Source organism: Acinonyx jubatus, chromosome C2 (assembly GCF_027475565.1).
Source record: "Acinonyx jubatus isolate Ajub_Pintada_27869175 chromosome C2, VMU_Ajub_asm_v1.0, whole genome shotgun sequence".
Taxonomy (NCBI): Eukaryota; Metazoa; Chordata; class Mammalia; order Carnivora; family Felidae; genus Acinonyx; species Acinonyx jubatus.
The window spans coordinates 34,187,956-34,209,971 of NC_069384.1; the positions used below are offsets into that span (position 1 = coordinate 34,187,956).

The 22,016-nt window shown below is 33.2% G+C and overlaps 1 protein-coding gene across 3 annotated transcripts in view; it reads right to left on the minus strand.

Annotated features, from left to right (window-relative positions):
* GBE1 (1,4-alpha-glucan branching enzyme 1) overlaps positions 1 to 22,016 on the minus strand; it is a 277,101-nt gene that overhangs the window by 135,175 nt on the left and 119,910 nt on the right. For all 3 annotated transcript variants that reach the window (XM_053220694.1, XM_053220693.1, XM_053220695.1), the window contains exons 4-7: positions 16,588 to 16,713; positions 15,647 to 15,782; positions 13,385 to 13,475; positions 9,736 to 9,945 (exon numbers count right to left, since the gene is read on the minus strand). In XM_053220694.1, the coding sequence (XP_053076669.1) occupies positions 9,736 to 9,945; positions 13,385 to 13,475; positions 15,647 to 15,782; positions 16,588 to 16,713 (563 nt within the window). The remainder of the gene's footprint in view (positions 1 to 9,735; positions 9,946 to 13,384; positions 13,476 to 15,646; positions 15,783 to 16,587; positions 16,714 to 22,016) is intronic.

Consider the following 22,016-nt stretch of genomic DNA (forward strand, 5'->3'; position numbering starts at 1 on the left):
TAAATCATATCATTATGAGTTCTTTATACATGAAACAGATTCAAGTGCTAACCTACTCAGTTCAAGATCCAAGTCACCTAATTCCAAAACCATCTCCTTCATATTATACCAGATCTTATCTATTTAATTATATGTATAAACAATATTATATATTATATATGTATGTAACTATATATCATATATTATATAATATACACATATAACTATATATATGTATGTATACATCTATATGTATATGTATACATATAGATGTACATACATCTATATGTACATACATTTATATGTATATGTATACATACATATAACTATATTTATGTATGTGTGTATACATCTATATGATTGTATGTGTGTATAATCTTTTGTAGGCTCCTCCATTGAATTCAGTTTGAAAGAAAGGCAACCCCACCGAATCAATATGGTACAGTGTCATTTTCATGGAAAACAAATTTGTTAGTGAAAAGCTTTTAAGACAGAGAAAGCATGAGATTGCTTTACTGTAAATAAAATACATTCTATAAAAAGGAGTTATTAACTTTATGTCCATATTTAATATATAAACAATACATATAACATGAAAACTAAAACTAATTTTAAAATTATTAATAAAATTAAAAATATTAATTAAAATTAAATTTTAATTTTAAAAATTAAAATAAAAACCAGTATTTAATTAAAAAATTAAAAACAATATTTAGAATGTCACAGAGTGGGTATAAGTACAATGGACAAAAATTAGACAAGAAAAGGAGAGAAGGAATGGTGGGGGACGAGAGGAGTCATTTTACTTAATTATTTTTTAATGTTTATTTATTTATTTTGAGAGAGAGAGAGAGAGAAAGAGTGAGAGAGAGAGAGACTGCACAAGCAGAGGGGCAGAGAGAGAGGTGAGAGAGAATCCCAAGCAGGCTCCATTCTGTCAATGGCAGAGCCTGACATGGGGCTGGAACTCACAAACTGTGAGATCCTGACCTGAGCCAAAATCTAGGGATACTTAATGGACTGAGTCACTCAGGTGCTCTTGGAGGAGTCATTTTATATCAAGTAGTCACAGAAGGAAGTTCAATAATATATGTAAAGTACCAACTGCCTCCAAATTGAATGTTCCTTAACAATGGCCACCACTGTAATCATCATGATTATCATCAGACAACAAAGACCAGGTGAATACACCTGGACATCCAGTTGGGCCCGTTTGCTATCCCTAACACAGTACTAGGAAGAGATCTCAAGTTTTAGAACAGTTAGCTATCATGCTGTTTTGTTTCCTGAAGCACTGAGAGAAAATGTTAACTCTAACTGCCCCTGAGTTTTACTGATGCTTTCAGCAGACAGAATTTTGAAAGGCTACACAGGCAAAGGTCTAATCTTTGGGAGGCGTATTATTAGCCTGGAAGCAGACAATGAAATCAATCCTGAGGCTGAGGGCTTCTCTTACTAACAATGAAAGAAAAAAAAAAAAAGACAGACTGAAGACCTGAGGTACAACCAAACAGGGATATCTCACCATCACAAAATGTGGAGTGGAAATTCAGGAGTTAGAGAAAAATAGGCCTGATTGGTAATCTAAATGAGTAGGGGGAAACCTCTCAAAGGTGAATAATCTTTGTAATACTTACAAATGTGTCCTTCCAAAATTATGAGATACCTATATTTTCTGAAAATAATTGGCTCAGTGTAACATGGATTATTTATCTGCAGCTTAATGTTAAGGAAATCATTCATCTAGGAAACCATGAAATACTGCTTTATAACTTCAAAACTGCTAGTCCATTCCCTAGGAAATAGACATATTTAAACAAGTTGTTTTGTTACACACAGACAGGAAATAGATTTTTTGTCACCTTTTACCTGCTTGTTTATAAAGGTCATTAACAAAACCAGATATTATTATTATAGACTCCATGAAATTTCCATATTTAAATGAATGAATAATCATTGAATAGGGACTTTTAGACCTTTTTCACTATCATGGACCATTGTCTTAGGCTAAAGAAGCAGCTTTTAGAGCACAACGTTTTCAAATTTAAGGCAAATTACCAAGTAGAACTGTCCTACTTTTAAAGTGAGTTTGGACTTGAAAAAGTGAATGGTACTGGTGAGTAAGACCTAAATACTCAAGGTATTTTCACAATATCCCTATGTACCTAAATTTTAGACTTGTGGGGAATAAACGGGGCAGATAATACCTGGAACAAAGTTCATACAAAGACTGTAAATCCTCACCCCTGTGCTGTGCTCTGCATTGACAGAAACCTTTCTGCTAGGCTGAATAATCTCATAAACCCTGTGAGAGAAGCTACATTTCTACTATTCACACTGAAATCCAGACAGATTAGATTGATATAGCAACTTTCTTAATCTCTTTTAAAATAGAGAATTAGTCTGTCTGAATTTTGAATCTCACTCTACTTTCTTTGAAATAGTAGATTTAACCATTTTCCTTAATCAAGCTGAAATAAGGTTCTGGCTTATACAACAAAGAAATACTAAAGGGAAAAGAAAATGTACTATGAAAGAAGAAAACAGTTAAGACTTTTTATGGCATATCCAGCATTCACTGAAGCTATTAACAACAATCTTACTGTGAGATTTTAATGTTCTTAATGAAGAATAGAGTATTATTTGTTTGTTGTTGATTGTCTTAGCCACAGTTAGCTGTTTGCTATATCAATGTTCAAAACTGTCTTTTAATCATCTATCATTTGCTTCATACAAATCATTTGTTTGCTTTTTGAAAATTTATAAAGCAAATAGGACAGATATTTGTCTGTCTAAAATGATGATGTATTACCTCAGTTAAAAAAATATATAAATGTTTGGAAACCGATCCAAAGAAATTAAAAACACACATTTTATTTTAGGGTTTGTGCTACATTTAAATATATTGAAAATATCACGTCTGTAAAGGCATGATGCTTGGTAGATATTTCATGTTTGTTAAATAGTCAATAGAATAAATGAACTATTCAGGAAAAAAGTTAATTTAAAAAAAGTCTATGATGTTAACCTAAAAATAGATTATTTTTTTTCAACTTTTTTTTTTTTTTTTTTTTTTTTTGGGGACAGAGAGAGACAGAGCATGAACGGGGGAGGGGCAGAGAGAGAGGGAGACACAGAATCAGAAACAGGCTCCAGGCTCTGAGCCATCAGCCCAGAGCCTGACGTGGGGCTCGAACTCACGGACCACGAGACCGTGACCTGGCTGAAGTTGGACGCTTAACCGACTGTGCCACCCAGGCGCCTCTAGATTATTTTTTTAAAAAATTGTGATGTTAACCTTAATTTACCTAAAAACTGATCTAATTAAGGGATCAGTAAACTTTTTGATTGTGTGCCCTATCAGTGAAAACTTGTCAACATCCCTCCATATATGTATACATCCCTCCATTTATGTATTTCCATATGTATGTATTAGTTATTAATTGCTTTTTTTGTGACACTTTAGTAACACGTTAAGTGCACTGTTAACTCATACACACAAAGAAACTAATTATAAAATAAAGATAAAATAATCAAGGGTCTGGTTAAAGTTAAAAGTCACCTTGATATGTGATTTTAATGCTTCTCCTGGCTGTAACAGCTCACTAAAATACATAGATATAAATGAGATAATCAATGGCTGGGATTATTAAATTATAAAAGTTTTTTTTTTTCCACTCCCTCCATCATCTATCATCTTTGCTAAAATTTGACTTGTATATTTCCACTTTCCCCGAAGTTAGGTAACCACAAGAGGATTCATTTATATTTATATTTACATTTTATATCTATATTTATATTTATTTATATTTATATATTTACAACCAATGGGCTTGCAAAATACTAAAACTGAAACCCTTTTAAAAGTTCACCAAAAACTACTTCCAAGATTTATGTGTATGAAAAGGACTTTTTAAAAATATTTATTTATTTATTTTTATTTTAGAGAGAGCGCACAAGCAGGGACAAGGGGTGGAGGGAGAGAGAGAGCGAGTGAGCTGAGAGAGAGGGAGAGAGAGAGACTGAGAGAGAGAAGGAGAGAGAGAAAGAATGAATCTCAAGCAGGCTTCACTCTCAGCACAGAGCCCCATGAGGGCCTCAATCCATGACCCTGGGATCATGACCCCTGCCAAAAATCAAGGGTCAGATGCTCAACCAACTGATCTACCCAGGCACTCCTGCAAAGAACTTTTATGAATGAAATTGTGGCAATAAAATCACAATGATGGAAATTTTTTCTTGATATTTTCCCCAAATCCACAGAAATTTCTTTAAAAACCATTATTTCAAATTAATTTTTAAAATATTATCCATACCCTGAAGGGAATGACTTTTTGGTCTATTTTTTCCCAAACTTCTGATTAGCATATACTCAGGAGTTTCCCAAGTGTATATATTTTGCAATGCATCCTAGGACATATGAATCTTTAAATTTTCCAGATAATACCAAACTGTTAGTTGCACACATTAACTTTTCTATGCTATTTTTTGTTATTGTGGCCATTTTTACTACCATAAAAAGAGAAATTATTTCACCCCATGACACATGACTTTTTGATTTTTTTTTTTTTTCTTTTAAGAAACCACAAAGAAGTACATGCTTTTTAAGTTCTCTTTAAAGTAATAATATTACAAGTTTCTAATCATGTCCTGGATACTTAGCTTTTAAAAGTCTTGCAAATCAAGATATACCATACCATATACTCGTTAGCTAATACATCAATGTACAATAATCCTTAAGATTCATCATTAACAACTGATTTGGTCATGGTAAAATATCATATATAAATATACTAAAATTTTATCTAGAATATGAGCAACTATGTTCACGAGGGTTTATCTCAGGAATGCAAGACTAGCTTAACATTCAAAATTTAATAAATGGAATTTACTATATTCACAAACTAAAAAAAGAAAAACCATATAAGATACCATAGACCACTTAAGATACAGATATCCACTCTAAACAAGAAAGGCCCCCCCCATGAATTTCCTTCCACATTTTAACTTATGGAAAGGACTACCACAATTAAAAACACAATTATTATAGTGTCTATACTAAGGAGTATTTCATTCCATGTGTTTATGACGCTAAAAAGCAAACCGGATTTACTTTTGTTCCTAAAAGGAACTCTAGTAACTCAAGATAATAGTAGAATATCTTTCTACCTAATAGTTGTTTCATCATGAACCCATGCTGAAGGAATATGATTACAATACCTTTGTGCCCAAATGTAAATTTCAGAGAAAAAAAGAACATTAGCTCTACTATGTTATCTCCCTTGAGATTCAATACCTTATCTCTGAGAGAAATACTCAACAAAGAAAAGGTACTCATTTGAAGCTTTAGTGATAGTTAAGGCACAATTGTTTAAGCTCAACAAATCTGCAGTTATCTTGTAATTTTATCAAGGGCATTTACACAGTGCCAGAGGAATAAGCAAAACAATTTAAAACTTAGACCTCTAAATTGTATCCATTATTTCGTAACTCTAGAAACTTCAGAAACTTATGGATGACAGAATTGTCAGAAAGTTCTCTTTACCAACTAAAGTAAGGACATCCCAACCTCTGTTATGAACTGTCATTAGTAATTTAGCAGGGCTAGAAGGCAGTTCAGCCAAGTAGACAGAAAATTAAAACATGGGCAGCTCTTGATTGGAAATTTATTCATAGCAGGTAATGAAACAGCACAGACAGATCTCTGGTATTACTCGGAGTGAGAGATTTAATTCTGATAACTTTGATGATGGCACTTGAATCAGAGAGTATAAACGGTGACAGGTTATGACATATAGATAGGATGAATAAGCATCAGCAACATCTTTACAGAAGCTGATTCTATATAAGATTAATTTTTTTCAAAGAGTAAATATAATTATTTCAAAATTATTACAAGTTTTCAAAAAAGAGGCTTAGGCCTTACACAAGCCATGTACCATATTTATATATGCTTTTCCATGGAGTGTAATATTAATCAACAAATCAGAGGTAAGCAGGAGAAAAGAACTTGTATTTTAAAATATGTAGCTTCTGATTTTATCTGGGTAAGGAATCAACCCAAAATAACAGGCAGAGTAGCTATTCCATGGGGAGAGTAATAGGTTTCCATGTGTGTATACATATGTTTAATGAGTTTATAGTCATTAAATGCACTCGTGTACAAAGAATGTTATTTATACTTATTAAGAATAATATTTTTTTTATTTTGGAAAACGTGGGTCTTTTTATATTTTCTAATTGTCAACAATGACATTATTACTTTCATAATGAAAGGTACATATTTTTAAAAAAAAATTTCTGTTTCAGGGGCACCTGGGTGGCTCAGTCAGTTAAGGATCTGACTTCAGCTCAGGTCATGACCTTGCAGTTCCTGAGTTCGAGCCCCACATCAGGCTCTGTGCTGACAGCTCAGAGCCTGGAGCCTGCTTCAGATTCTGTGTCTCCCTCTCCCTGCCCTCCCCCGCCTCACATTCTGTCTCTCAAAAATGAATAAACATTAAAAAACTTTAAAAAAAAATTTGCCTATTTCAGACAAAACTCTCTACCACAGAAATACAGCTGAAAAATAATATTTCCACATAGACAAATATTTCAATATATTTTTGAATTTGTCAAGTGGTATGTTCATTGTATGCTGTCAAAACTTGTTATAGATGGGTATTTTAAAACACAGAACTAAAATTCTTTAATGCTTCTGTCCCTTGAATCTATAACTATTCAATCTATATAGTTTAGAGCAGAAATGATGCTGTGTCAGCTTCTAGATCCAGACCATAAGAAATGGCAGCCTGAATGTCATTTGGGAATTCACTATTGTAAGAAAGTCCAAGTAGCTTGTGCAGTGGGCTACAAGAGGCACTGAAGCCCTTTGGCCCACAGCCATGACTGAGCTCCTAGCTGAGAGCCAGCACCAACTGTCAGTCATGTGAATGAACCATCCTTAAACAAAGTGGATGTTCCACCTTTGAATTAAACCACTCCAATCGACCGGACATGCAGAAAGGAAGAGCATTCCTCTTGATCTATATCCAAATTGCTGGTCTGGAACCATCTCTACACCCAACATGGGGCTCGAGCTCATGACCTGGAAATCAAGAGTCTCATGCTCTACTGGCTGAGCCATCCAAGCGCCCCAACAACTGCTATTATCTGAAGTCACTAAACTTTGAGCTGGTTAAGCAGCAATAAATAACCAAAAGAGCAGGATAAAAATTAAAACATAAATGCTGATTATAAAAAAGGCTTTAGGGGCGCCTGGGTGGCTCAGTTGGTTGAGCGTCCGACTTCGGCTCAGGTCACGATCTCGCGGCTCCTGAGTTCGAGCCCCGCATCAGGCTCTGGGCTGATGGCTCAGAGCCTGGAGCCTGCTTCCGATTCTGTGTCTCCCTCTCTCTCTGCCCCTCCCCCATTCATGCTCTGTCTCTTTCTGTCTCAAAAATAAATAAACGTTAAAAAAAAAATTAAAAAAAAAAGGCTTTAGCATTGCAGCAAAGCAATGTTACTGTCACACTGCATATGTTGTAACTAATCAGAATAGAAGCAAGAAAATCCTGATAAGTTTCATCAAGCTAATATAAATTTTGTCAATAAAGTTTTTAATCAATTGTATACAGTAGTGAGAAAATAATTCAAAGAGCCCTAGAATCTTTACTATTTTGTACATTGAGCAATCTAAGTATTAAAAAATTATTTGTTTAAATTTGGTGATTTAACTTGTTTAAATTGGCTTTGTAGGGTTTTATCTATATTGTATAATGATGTCATAACCGATAATATTAACCTATATAGAAAATACTAGTTCTTAAATTGGAAAATGTAGGTACAGTATTGTCAAACAGAACAACATATAGAATAATAAAATGCATTTTACATGGAACTATATTTACAAAGTACTAAGCCTCTACGACATAATGTAGCCAAAAGAATTAGTCATATTAAAAATTATAAGCCAGAATCATGCTATATATTATTTACCAAGAGCAAGCACCTGAGAAAGTTAATAGTTCCATAATAAAACAAGTATTAAATAAAATGTTAAATATGTCTTAATTTCTATAATAGAAATGTTTCTTAAAAAAAGTTATGTATAATCTCTTTTCTTTAGAAAACTGGATGGCTTTTAATGGACCATGGGAGCTCCAGGTACAGAAAAATACACTATAATAAATATTTTAATAAAATAAATAATCGTTTTTGTAACATTTGAAAAATCCATCTAAAGTTTTTCTTTAAAGACATAGTTCTACAGAATTGTGTCATAACACAAAAATTTAACTATTTAATGCATTTCTTTCATAAGGCACTGTTCTATAGTACAGAGTCAACTCATTCATCCAGATATGAACCAGAGAGTACAATTAATTGTATCTCTTGCCCACAAACTATTTTTACAAGATTTTCTCAATAGTGGAGTTATATCACAGAATTAGCATGGGTTCAGTCCTTTTTACTTGTTATACATCCATAGTATGAAAAGCAATGTTCAAAAAGGTGACACAGATACAAAATACCTTTACAAAGGGAATTGTATTAGTCCCCAAACTCTGCTTCCTCTTATAATGAAAAACCTGAGAACCAGAATGATTAATCGATTTGTTCCAGACCAAAACTAGGCCTGGAACCCTGCCACCCGCTTCTACCTCTTGTGTCTTTTCTAATATGTTATGCTCCTTCATCTGGCATGAGTGATTCCTGTACAGTTACGAAATATAAAACAATGTATAACATTCAGGAAAGAGCAAAGCAAAACAATTTCCTCCATATGAAAGTCATCTAATTTATGTTGAAAAATTAGAAACCTTCATTTTGTCAAAGTACTTGCTACAGCAAGATACATCCAGATACATAAACATCCAGATACATGTATGTTTATGTATAATGCAGCATACAAAAGAAAATTCCTTAAATTCTTTCAAAAATATTTATTATAAAAAGTTAGTTATATGTTGATACTCTGCTACTTTTTATATTCCTGACAGCATATTTTCATTATATTTTCACTTACAATCAATAATGGATACAGAGTATTTTTGATATTTTAAAATATTTTGCCCTATGAAGCTATCTAGATTTAATCACCTAAAACACCCTTCTGTTTAAACGGTAAAAGAAGTCAGAGATGTGTTTAATCTTAACTGTTTCAACAATAAACTTTAGCTTACCTTTATGTAACATGATGCTAACAATAGAACTTACCAGGTGTAAGTAGAGTTGTTACACAGAATAAGGAAAATAAAATATGTAGCTAATATAGCTAAAACACTTGGCATCATACCTGATATATTACATACTAATAAATGTTACTTGTTATTAAAGTTATGTTAATTTAGCTGTGATCAGGAATATGGCAATATTATTAAGATAGCAAAATATGAAGTAACATTTAAAAAAATTGCTTATTTTATACAATATATATTTCTACTAAAAGGAGACTTGCTACAGTTAATTCAACTTCATAAAGTATTATTTTAGATATTAAAGAAGTATTCATATAAATCATTTTAAGTGACCATAGAACCAATATATTTTAAGTGGCCTAAGATTGGTAAAACTGAAATTTAATGAAGCTTACCACAAATACATGGGCTATTCAAAACAAGGAAAGTCTATATGTATGGTAAACATTCCTTACATAATTTTTAAAAATCAGCTTAACAAGTTGTATACCAGTGAAAGACTACACACACAATGAATTTAGCAATATTCCTTGAAATATTTTTTCAGTAAAAACATTTCCATATTACATGTACCTACCTGGAGTAGATAAACAATCGACTGTCCCAAAGATCATGATTCCCTCTAGGTCCAGAATGAAAATAACAGGAATCTGTTCCATCAAACATATTCAATCCATCTTCTGAATTTTTTGAAGCATGGCTATGCACCACATCTAAGAGGACTGTAATACCCATTGAGTGAGCTGTGTCAACCAGTTCTTTCAGCTCTTCAGGCGTTCCATAACGGCTAAAGAATAAAGCAGAAACAAAATCATATCATATTTAAATCAAAGAACCATTTACTGTGTATCATTTGTTTTACCAGTGCAGTACTAGGTACTTTAAATATGAAGACGCACTATGACATAATACTTGGGTACAAGTCAAAGTGGAATAGTATTTCTTAGTAAACAAATTTTAAGGCATTCCATAAAAAATAATTAAAATCCAGCTATTAGACATAGATTCATATCCCAATGAAAATTCACATTTTGAGTTAGTAGGTAGTAAATTATTTTTCTTTTAAGTGTTTATTTATCTTTGAGAGAGCAAGAGTGAGGGAGGGGCGAAGAGAGAGGGAGACACAGAATCTGAAGTAGGCCCCAGGCTCTGAGCTGTCAGCACAGAGCCTGATGCAGGGCTTGAACCCACAAACCATGAGATCAAGAGCTGAGCTGAAGTCGGATGCTTAACCGACTGAGCCACCCAGGCGCCCCAGTAGGTAGTAAACTCTGTTTCTCTAAACTCAGAGTTTCTGACTTTCTTTTCCAAGGCTATTTTGCCTGGGGAGCATGGTAATCCCTGTTCATAAACCTGGCCATTCCTGCGAGTATGTATGCTTGGAATGGCAGTCTCTTGGAGTATTTCTTTCAATGTCCTTGGTATCTTGAGTGAGGTCATCCCTCTTGTACCTACTTATTCCCAAACTGGAATGCCTTCAGGTGCCAGAAGGCCAAGAGGATGGGCCATGTCTGTCACCACCCAAGCAGAAAACATGGGTACCTCAAAGGCACACGTGTTTGTGTTAATAGCAGCTTTCTAGTCTGCATGAAAAAGAAAACAAAAATCACTCCTCTAAGAGGGAAGGCTTTTCTTGACCTATGTAAAATCTCAATATTGGCCTTCCATAGCATCAACTTTACTCTTTAAGTAAATAATCACCCAATCACCCTTGTGATTATTTATTATCTCACTTCCTAACTACATCATATGTCCCTTGAGGGCAGAGGCTCTTACTATCTGGTTTCCCATGATGCAGTACAGTTCTTAGTATATCGCAGGTCTCCTGGTAGCCAACTACATTGGGCAGCAAGAACTATCTTTAAAAAATGAAAATGCGATCATTTCATCCTCTACCTGAAGTCATACTTATACTCCCATTGTGCTTAGGATGAAGACTGTGGACATTATCAGGACCTACTGCACTGCCTAATTTGGCTCCTTCCAATAACTTTAGATTTAGGACACTTTACCCCTTTCTCTCCTTATCCCAGCCTTTTTTCTACTCTATGAACAGCATGCTCAGTAAATAAATAGCCTTAAAATCTCTTTCATTCATTTGTTTTTTCAACAAATACTTATTAAGCCATCTACCATGTGTCACGAAATTGTCTATGCTCTGAGATTCAGCAGTGAACAAAATAAATATCACTGCCCTTATGGAATTTATATTCTAGTTGGAGGATTGGAGGACTACAAATAAATATGCAAAACATGGGGGATGTCAGATAGCATTAACTTCTCTAAAGAAAAAATGAAGCAAAGCCACTGGTGGAAAGGGCAGGTATGCTATTCTAAACAGGGTTATCAGTGAAAGTTTCATGAAGAAGGCAATGTTCAAGGGAAGACCTGAAAGAAGTAAGGAGCAAGGTGTGTGAATATCTAAAAGATAGGATATCCAGACATAAAGGGTATTGGGGACAGAGTTAAGCTAATAAGCTAGGAACACTGGAAGAATAGCAAATAGGCTAGTGTAGCCAGAGTGTAATGATCCAGAAAGAGATGAGCCCCGAGAGTCCACCAAGACCCAGAACACATGGGGTCTTATTGACCAATATAAGGCCTTTGACTTTTGCACTGAAAGAGATAGGGAATTGTTAGTGGGTTTTGAGCAAGAGAGGGACATGATCTGACTTTTATTTTAAAGTGGTTAGTCAGGTCACCATGCAGAAAGTAGCCCATGTATATGGAGGAAAGAAGGCTAGGGAAGGGGTGGAAGAACAAGAGGAAACAGAGTGACAAGTTAAAAGGCTATTGAAATAATCCAGGTTATAGATAATGGCAACTTGGAACAGGATGGTAGCAATTGAAGAAGCCAGATTTAGGATATATTTTGAAGTTACAGGTGGTTAGGTTTTATGATAGCTGAGTATAGGCAGGTACAGAAAGGGAAGAGTCCAGTATAATGTAAAGTATATTTAAGGCATAAGAATGGATGAGCCTTGATGAGACCCTCAACATACATCATACATATACAGAAGAGAATGGAACCAAGGGCTGAACCCTGGGAGGTCCAATATTTAGTGGTCAGAAAAAAGCAAAGCAAATTAAAAAAAAAAAAAAAAAAAAGCAGTAAAGAGATAGGAAATACACAAACAGGAGAATAATAGTTTCCTGAAAACCAAGGAAAGAAAAATGTCCTAACAAGGTACAAGTAATTAATTGTGCCAAATGCTGACAGTTCAAGTGGGATAATAGCTGATCAATGGACTTAACAGTGTGGAGGTCATCAGTATACTTGACAAAAGCAATTTCAATGAAGAGGAGAAAAGCCTACTCGGAATGAGCTCAAGAAAGGAGAGGAATGAAAGATTTAGAGATCACAAATACAGGTAATTTATTCACTATATTAGAGAATATATAGAGAAACAGGTAAAAGTATCAGTATTTTTTCTCTATGCCAGAAAAACTATCTCCTTATTCCTACTTTACTCCTCCCCCAGTTCACTCTTACTTATGTTTTATATGTCAGTCTCAACATCAGTTCAGATCTAATCTAAACTGATCAGACCCCTCATTCTAGGCTCTTATAGTACCCTGTCATTTTCTTCCTAGCTTTTATTACAGATAGAAATCAGTATGTATGATTATTGATGTCTATATTAAACCAATATGTATGATTATTGGATTGATGTCTATATGCCACAACAGTGTAAGTTCCATGAGATGGAGACAATGTTGGACACGTTCAGGTCAATACCTCTTCAATTACATAGGACTCTTTGGTGTCTTTCTGCCCAGAGATCCACATTCTTTGGATTTAAGCCTAGAAAGAAGGACAATCCTTCTGTGGGCAGTAATATGTCCTACCAAGAGCCTTCTCAGTAATGTTCCTACATGAGCCAATCTCTTTCCAGTAAAGGATGTGAGCTCTGGCAATAATCACTTCCATGAGGCATGATTTTCTGATTAAGACTTGGGCCTCCAAATGCATGACAATTTCAGCACGTTAACTGCATACTTTTTAACAGAAATCATTTCATGAAAAGCAATGTTGAATCATGGCTAGCCACTAAGGCTTGATGAAAAGAGAGTCTATGATTGTAGTTAAAAAAAAAAAAATGATAAACTGTTAACCCCCAAATAGATTACAAAACAATATCACATAAAATGTAAAAATTACTTTATTTATTTATTTTTTTATTTTTCTCAAATAAAAATGGTTATAATTGAGACTTTCATTTTACCTTGAAGCTGCAAAGAAGCTTGTGATCTGGTAACCAAAACTGGCATAGTAAGCATGCTCCATGATTGCCATCATCTGAATGCAGTTGTATCCTATATAGGCAAAGATCAAGTAGATTAAAAGCAATATTAAAAAAAAATAAATGAAAAAGAAATACACACACACACACACACACACACACACAGCATCTTTGTTCTAAGGACATTAAATTTTACATACGATCATTTACATACAAAGGATTTGATCACTTTGAAAAGTTCTACTTCTTTAACATCTTTGACTTGTCTGACCTTCTAATACAAAATTGGACAGTTAGTTCTTGAGAGTGGTACTCTAACTAGTTATTTGAAATGTCTTCATTTTAACAAGTAATAAATGATATGCAAATATACTCTTAATTTGACTTTAGAATATTAAAGATGGCAATCTACATATGCTAAACTTCAGTTGCACTTATAATATTCACAGTGAAGATTATGAAAGCTAAATAAAAGTAACCAGTTGCATGCCATATACTTTTTATTTTACCTTTTTCTTTATATTTCAATTATTTCTACCATGTAACATAAGATATCCAGTAAATCCATGTTTCCACTAGGCAGCTATTACAAAGCCAGCATTAATTCTTCTACCTATACAATTGCTCCAAAGTTGTATGTGTGCACGCATAGCCACACAGAACCTTAAAAGTATTTAGTAATGTGTTTTTAATATAAGCCAATAATCAAAGAAGAAGAAACCTGTGATTTTTAAAATTATAACTAAATGAAATATTTTTTTGCATCTTCAAATTTGGCAAAATTTTCAAATATGATTTGACTGGTTTGAAAGCTACATTTCTCTAATATACATAGAAAATACTCTGTCCTCAAAGGCCAATTAATGTCAATATAGTTTCTCATGTACATATTTCAGTACATAATTAATTTTGGAATAACTGCAATGTCACATTCCGAATTAGAGACTCATGGTTAAAGAGTAACATAAACTATACTTCATAATCTGCAGAGAAGTTATTATTCCTGGCTTTTTCATTGTGAAAACAACCTCATTCACTTTATCATATTTCCATCATGATAGAAATATGTGTATAAACTGCTGCTCAGATAGCATAAATCAATTATATATCTTATAACAAAATACAGAGTTTGTAGTTTCTCTATTATAAAATAAAAATCATTCTTATGATCAAGCTCCAATATAGTTTTTATTATTAATTTTATGGTATTACTCATTCTTTGATTCATTTATGTTCTGAGTACTGGGCTATTCAACTTTTGCACAACAATGAGAAGAAGAGAATCCTTGTTCTGTCCAACCTTTTGCAAGATCTGGGTCATAAACAATGTACTACAGTATGAAATGGCAGCACATCTCAAATATAACAATTTAAATATAATATCTATTAAATATAATTAATATTAAATTATTCATACATTTAATTAATTTGGATTTCACGAATTTGACTTCACTATCACAGATAATTAACAGCAATGTACAACTAAAAACTTTAACAGTGAGTTGCAAACCTTTCTTCTAGCCAAAGTTTAGACTGCCTACCAGAAGCAGAATAATTAAATGTACTTTATCTTCCTGCCTAGCTGTTGGAGCAGGTGCTAATATGCTGTGAAATGATAAAAAGGCATTACCTATAAAAAGAAAAATAACAAATTTAAAGCATACTGAATCAATAATTCAGCAGTACACTATTAACTCTCCTGGCTGTTCCCATGAAGACAAGAATCTATGTCATTACAGTCCAACATACAAACATCTAGAACGATGTATCTCAGAAAGATGTACCATAAATATCTGTCAAGTAAGTCATCCAGACTGGAGCTATATATACTTAGATTCTGATACAAAATGAGTTCCAGTAACCTTAAAAAAAATATATGATTTTTTCCCCTAACAGACTAAAATGAACAAGTTATAATCAATGACCACTTAAATTGATAAAAGTTCTCTCCTGTAGAAAAGTAATTATGCTTACATATTTATCTACAATTTGGAAGCCATCAGTTCACATTACTTAAAATTGAAATTGGAATAATATCTTGAATTCTTACACTCTATCTTATTCCATTTCTCTTTTCTATGCTATCACTATTACAGGGCAATTTGAGAAGCCTAAAATAAAATGCATTTCTATTACATATTTAATCTCTTAACACAAAAAAAGAGACACTTGTAATTAGCTTTTCTAATAAGAGAACAGACTCATTAAAATTTTATCTGAATAAAAATCACAGTTATTACTTACCAAGGTCTTTGATTCTTGGTAGTACATTGTATGTAAAATGTTTATAAGAAGCTATTTTTCCTTCATAGGAAGAAATTCCCACATGAGATTCATAAATTCTTACACCTCTTGGCTTCTTTGGTCTGGAATGCTTAAACTACAGAATATAAAATTACATAAAGAATTAGATCAGAAATGCAGGTATGATACTATCTGATTTAGCATGTTAAATGGAATGGTGAATCAACTCAGTCAAACAGTTTGGAACTGTTTTTGCGTATAAAAGGCATTTGGCTACATCCATTAAATTTTTCTCTTAAAAGTAAATTCCTTTTTAGAACCATATTAATGGATCTGTTTGAAAAGAGTAATCATGTAATGGCTTATACCTTATCATTGAGCCTTAAAGAAAACATAAGAGCTTAAAATGCATACATAATTATCAAACGCAAAGCATTTATCAACATGCTCCAATAACTTAAAAGACAGAGATGTGAGTTCAAACATACATAGAAACCTTGAAAATAACCCTAAATAATATATTCATGAGGTATCTTCCCTATTCCTTGTTCCTAAGGACATTGATCCTGCTTCTAACTCATGACAATGAGAAATATTACCTCACTGAAGATTCCATGATGAAACAGAAATTGTGGCTTAAAAAAAAAAACAAAAAAAAAACCCAGTATCCCTTACAGGTCAGTATGTAGAGATTTAGTTTTCTTTTTCCCTTCTCCTAACCTCAGTAACACATGATAAAACAAGAACTCACTACTATATTCTACTGGCTACAGATGATGGACTCTGATAATGTGTAGAGCATATCGGGTACACTATGATGTAAAATATAAAACTGGCAGAGAAGAGAGAAGTTGAACATTACTATAAAAGTTATAAAAATAAAAGTTAATTTTCCTAGAAATATTGGAACAAGCATTTATTTAAAGATTTGTTGTTCTCACTTTATATGGGTGTTCTGGATCCCAGTGTGTCCAATCGTAATTCACATTTTCACCTTCACGAGTCACATACTTCGCCCATGGTGAAATACGATACAAGATCTCTCCACTTTTACTCCTAATAACTACCTAAAAAAAAAATGAGATGTTATTGCTTTAAAATACTTCGAAAGCTCTAAGATAATGCCTAAGAGTTTATGAGCACTGCTACAAGTAAGAAAAGGAGGAATGGTCTTAAGAACCTAAACTACCACACTGATGTGTGGCCTTAAAAATGTTTAAATTCCATGGAGTTTACTTTCTCATCTCATCTGTTATAGTATATGATTATTTAAGTAGATTCCAACTTAAATATTTTATGATTCTCTGGCAACTGCCAACATTGCCAACCAACCATTAGAGTGCTTAATTAAAGTAAACATAAAATAGATAGTAAAAAAAACCAAGAATATTATTTGGAAGCTACTGTCAATAAATTAATCAACAAGAAGAAATAATCTTACTGTATTAAAAAAAAAGTAATGAGCTATATTGCCATCTCTTGCATTTCTTTTTCATAGCAATCATAACATTTTCAAGAAGCTAAAGGAGAAAAATGGATTTTGATTAGCATTTGTATTGTGCACAGGCACATATACATACATACATACATACATACACAGATACCACCCTGCAAATATTTTCCACCATTTTCAACTTCCTCTGCACCCTATTCCAAGTATGCTTTACCATATTAAACCAATAATTTCCCCCTTTAAACATCCATTCCTATATTTGTCAATAGAATCCCTATTATTATCACTAATAAAAAAATCAGTAAAATGCAAATCCACCCTTTTAGAGAGGATACTAAATAAAGGACCTTGAATTGAGCAACAAGGTTAGATAATAAAGTGAGTCACATGAGCAGAGCTTCCAAGTGAATGAAATGGTACCTTTTAAGAAAGTTTTTTAATTAAACCTTCTAAAAGATGGTATACGATGATGAAAATTGTTCAGATTAGGAGCTATAACATTAGCATTGAGAGAGAATATATTCTTCAGTCTCCTTTAATAGTAAAAAGTCTAGTGTGCATAATTATTAGAAATTAAATATTTGTATAATACTTTACAGTTTAGAAAGGACTTTCATCATCATATCTTACTAGATTCTAGAGAAACTTTATAACCTAAATATTACATGAGACTGAATTGCCAAAAGTCCCAAAGTCACCGAGTAGCAGAGCCAAAGCTGAACACAGAGCCTCTGATACTCACTTCCTTACTCTTAACAGGTAACCACTGCACTTCCTACAGATACTAAAAAATAAATAAATAATAAATCCTGATTTCTGATGGAGGGGGCAGGTTAGTGGTGAAAAGGAATATCTAACTTAGACGAACAAGATTCTTTTTCCTTCATTATTATTATATCCACTGATTGAAGCCAATGACAGCCAAATATTTCTATCATTCAAATCATTATCACCAAAAAATGAATAGGATTAATCCACTTCAGTAGTAGTTCATCCCAAAAATATATGTCCCTTGAGCCACAAGAATTTCTGGTATAATACATAATTGTAATATGTTTAAAGCATATTACTTTTTTCTCACTCATCATCTGAGTACAAGCTATGGGAAAGTAAAATATTAGAAATCGGTTTTCAATAAATAGCACTTTGCCTAATCCACCCATCTGTCTTTTCTCTCTTTTGTTAAATGGCTCCACAGTTCCTGCAAAGGATGATCATGAACCCACAATTATTTGTAAAGGTATCTGTTGGCAGAGAGAATGTTTGAAACTTTAAGTAGCTGGCATCAACAATCTCCTCATGCTAAACATAATTTTCATTCTTTAGAACACTGCTGGTACACGTCTTTAGACAACATCATTAGAACATTGCTTGTACACATGCCTTCAGAGGCTACTGTGTGATGTATGTTGAAAGGAACAGTCCCTCTGTGGGTCTCTAATATTCCTACATATTTTGCTGGTTAGGCCAAGAATACAAGGCCCTGACAGTTACTGACAAAAGCCATTTCTCAGAGTGGTGTTTGTAGCATGCTACCCTGAGGAATGAGATAATGTCTGCCTTCAAGATACAGAATAGGCTTGCTTATTGCTTGCTATAAAAGAATGGATTCCCCAAGATGAATGTTCCTGAGCTATGATGCAAACCAACTGTGTCAGCAGCATCCATCTGGACCATGTGGTGTCACCCATGGGATTTGAAAACAAAGATAACCAATGCAAATATGATGCTCATACTGTTTACTCTGCTGTGACTAATAAAATCATTTGTCTCTGACCCAGGAGTCCTGTGCATTCTGCCAGGTTCCATAAAATAGTAACAAGTAATAAGCTTGTAGGTAGGGTAAAATCAAACTCTACACCTGACAAAGGATTATTTAATCATTCACTGAGTGACCTCAATATCCTTGTTTCCAAAAGTTCTATTTCTTCCCTCACTAATAGTCTATTAGTATTGTTACTTAGGGTAGAAAATTTTAAATATCCAATTGCCTCTTTCCTTTTCAGCAACAGAATTATAACCCAGGTACTTCAATGACATCTAAAGCAAAGCTTGTCATCAAATCTGAAATACTTATCTATGATCATTATGAAAAAGGTAAGTAAAATCTCTTCTTTAGTCCCCTGATTTGGAGGCTTCTTTCTTACTTCAGTTTTTCCTAAGCACTCACCTGTAGAAGCCACCTCACCTTGTTTTTTTTTTTTTTTTTCATTTGCTGTCCTTAAATTGTTGTGGTAATCAGCTAAGAGTATTATAAGAAATCTAAATAAATCTAACTTGAGAGAAGTTCCAACGAATAAGGAATATAATCTTTCTGAACTAAGTTTTGCACACATTTGGGGAGGTGCAATACCTAGATTTGGGCTCTCATGAGTTCAGATTCAGATAAAAGGATTTTTAGATGATGAGGTAAGACTTTACATCACTTAATTTATAACCTCAAAATAGCATATGGTATATAGCAAACTGAAAAGAGATAGCCAGATTGATCTTTCAAGGATAATAAGTCTAACAGCTGAAGTATAAGAATTCTCTTGAGACTCTCAAATTAAAAGGCTTATACACTGCTAGTATAAGTGTAAAACAGTATAAAAGCTCTGAGGAGCAATTTGGCAATATGCCTAAAAAAATTTTTCAAAAATTCTCAATGACTCAGCAATTCTAATTATAGAACTTTGCCATGGAAGTAATCAGAGATGTGTCCAAAGAACTATATCCTTGTCTACTGACCTTCATGTTACTTTTATTGGCAGAGTGAATTGACTGAAGAATGTATAGCTGTAAAAACTGTAGCAATGAATTATATTGAAGGTTGTAAGAATATTCTTTCAAGTTATGAAAAAGAATGGGCTGCATCTTCCAAATGTAAATGCATACAAACCCATGGACTGAAGTATTTAAACAAATAAAAAAAAATATTTAGATAGTTGGCTATGGATAGATTATTAGCAGCTTTTGTTAGCAGTTTCTATATATTACTTCATTTCATTTATATAACTTTGTTGATCAGAAACAAATAAGGACTGTCAATACATTTAAACAACTGCATATACATTTGTAGAGCTGTGCTAGTCAAGTTGCATATTATGTACCTTAAATATATTGACAGTGTCAGAAATAAAACTCCAAAAATATATCAAATTACTTTAAAGGAATATGCTAATGAAGATAATATTGTGATGAAGTTTCTATAGGGCAAATAGATACTTTTAAAAATTATAACATTTTCTTAGATTATAAAATATTAGCAGGCTCATTTTTTAATAAGCCAAATTATCTCTTTGACTTATGGGAAGCTGCCATCAAAAGATGTTACTAAACAAACAAGTGTATAAAAGAAACCTCTACCTGTGCAAAAGCCAAATTGACTTACTGACTATAAACAGTCAAATTTTATTTAGAAAATGTCATTTAGAACTGACATAAACAATGTAAGGAAGTTTGGTAAAATAGAAAAGATCTTTAAAAAAAAATGTTGGGCACCTGGGTGGCTCAGTCGGTTAAGCATCCGACTTCAGCTCAGGTCATGATCTCGCAGTCCGTGAGTTCGAGCCCCAGGTCCGGCTCTGTGCTGACAGCTCAGAGCCTGGAGCCTGTTTCAGATTCTGTGTCTCCCTCTCTCTCTGATTCTCCCCCGTTCATGCTCTGTCTCTCTCTGTCTCAAAAATAAATAAACGTTAAAAAATAAAAATTTAAAAAAAAAATTTAAAAAATGTGTGTGTGTGTGTGTGTGTGTGTGTTCATTCATTCTAGGAGTATCTGTTGAAACGCTTCTTGCCAGAGAATAATGTTCCTATGGACTGAAGAATTACTGATATAACATGCTCCTCAGGTGGTCAACAATTGCTTATAAAAACAGTGGAAGTGTTAGCGTACTCTGGAGAATGGTATTGAATGTAACTCTGGGTTTCATGAATGAATGTGTTGAAGACCAAGAGAAAAGACAGACATGTTGAATATTATAATTCAATTTGCCCAAATTATACTACTAAAATTACAACTATGTGATACGTGGTAAACTTTTCCTTAAAAAAAAAAAAAGTGTACAAGGAGGATTAATTTAAAAGATATTTATAAAAATAACCATTTAGTGGGGCACCTGGGTGGCTCAGTTGATTAAGTGTCTGACTCTTGTCATTAGCTTAAGTCATGATCTCACACTTCATAAGTTCGAGCCCTGTGTCGTTCTCTGTGCTGACCATACAAAAACCTGCTTAGTATTCTGTCCCTCCCTCTCTCTACCCTGCCCCTCTCCTGCTCTCTTTTGCTCTCTCTTGCTCTCTCAATATAAGTAAATAAAAACTTTAAAAAAATAACTATTTAATGGGGTACAGGTTAAATAACCAAGCAAATTTACAAAGCAATGTTGTCTTCACTTTTAAATTATCTCTAATTTATAGAACATCTAAATTAATACTATATATAAAAATATATAAATATAATAAAATATATTGATATATTACATATTATATGTTATGTATTAATATATATGGAAATATATATTATTATAGTCATACCAATGTGTAATGCTGAATATCAGTATTCTGTCTGCATGTGTTTAAAATGTTACTCAAATATATATATATGTATATATAAATACATATATTGTACAGAGAAAGAAAAATATACATACATAGAAAATATATTGTAATTTATTCTTAAGTAATTTTTAGAAGTGCATGGAATAAAAATTAAAAAAAAAACCAGATTTTTAGAAAAGGTAATCACCATTCATAATTAAGTAGGAAAATAAGTGATATTCCAGAGGAGAATGTGATGATTCTATCAGTGAGCAGAATCCTGAGGAAATGTTTTAATGTATACAAATAATATAGTATAAATAAATATCATCTTGGGGCACCTGGGTGGCTCAGTCGGTTAAGCGGCTGACTTTGGCTCAGGTCATGATCTCGCGGT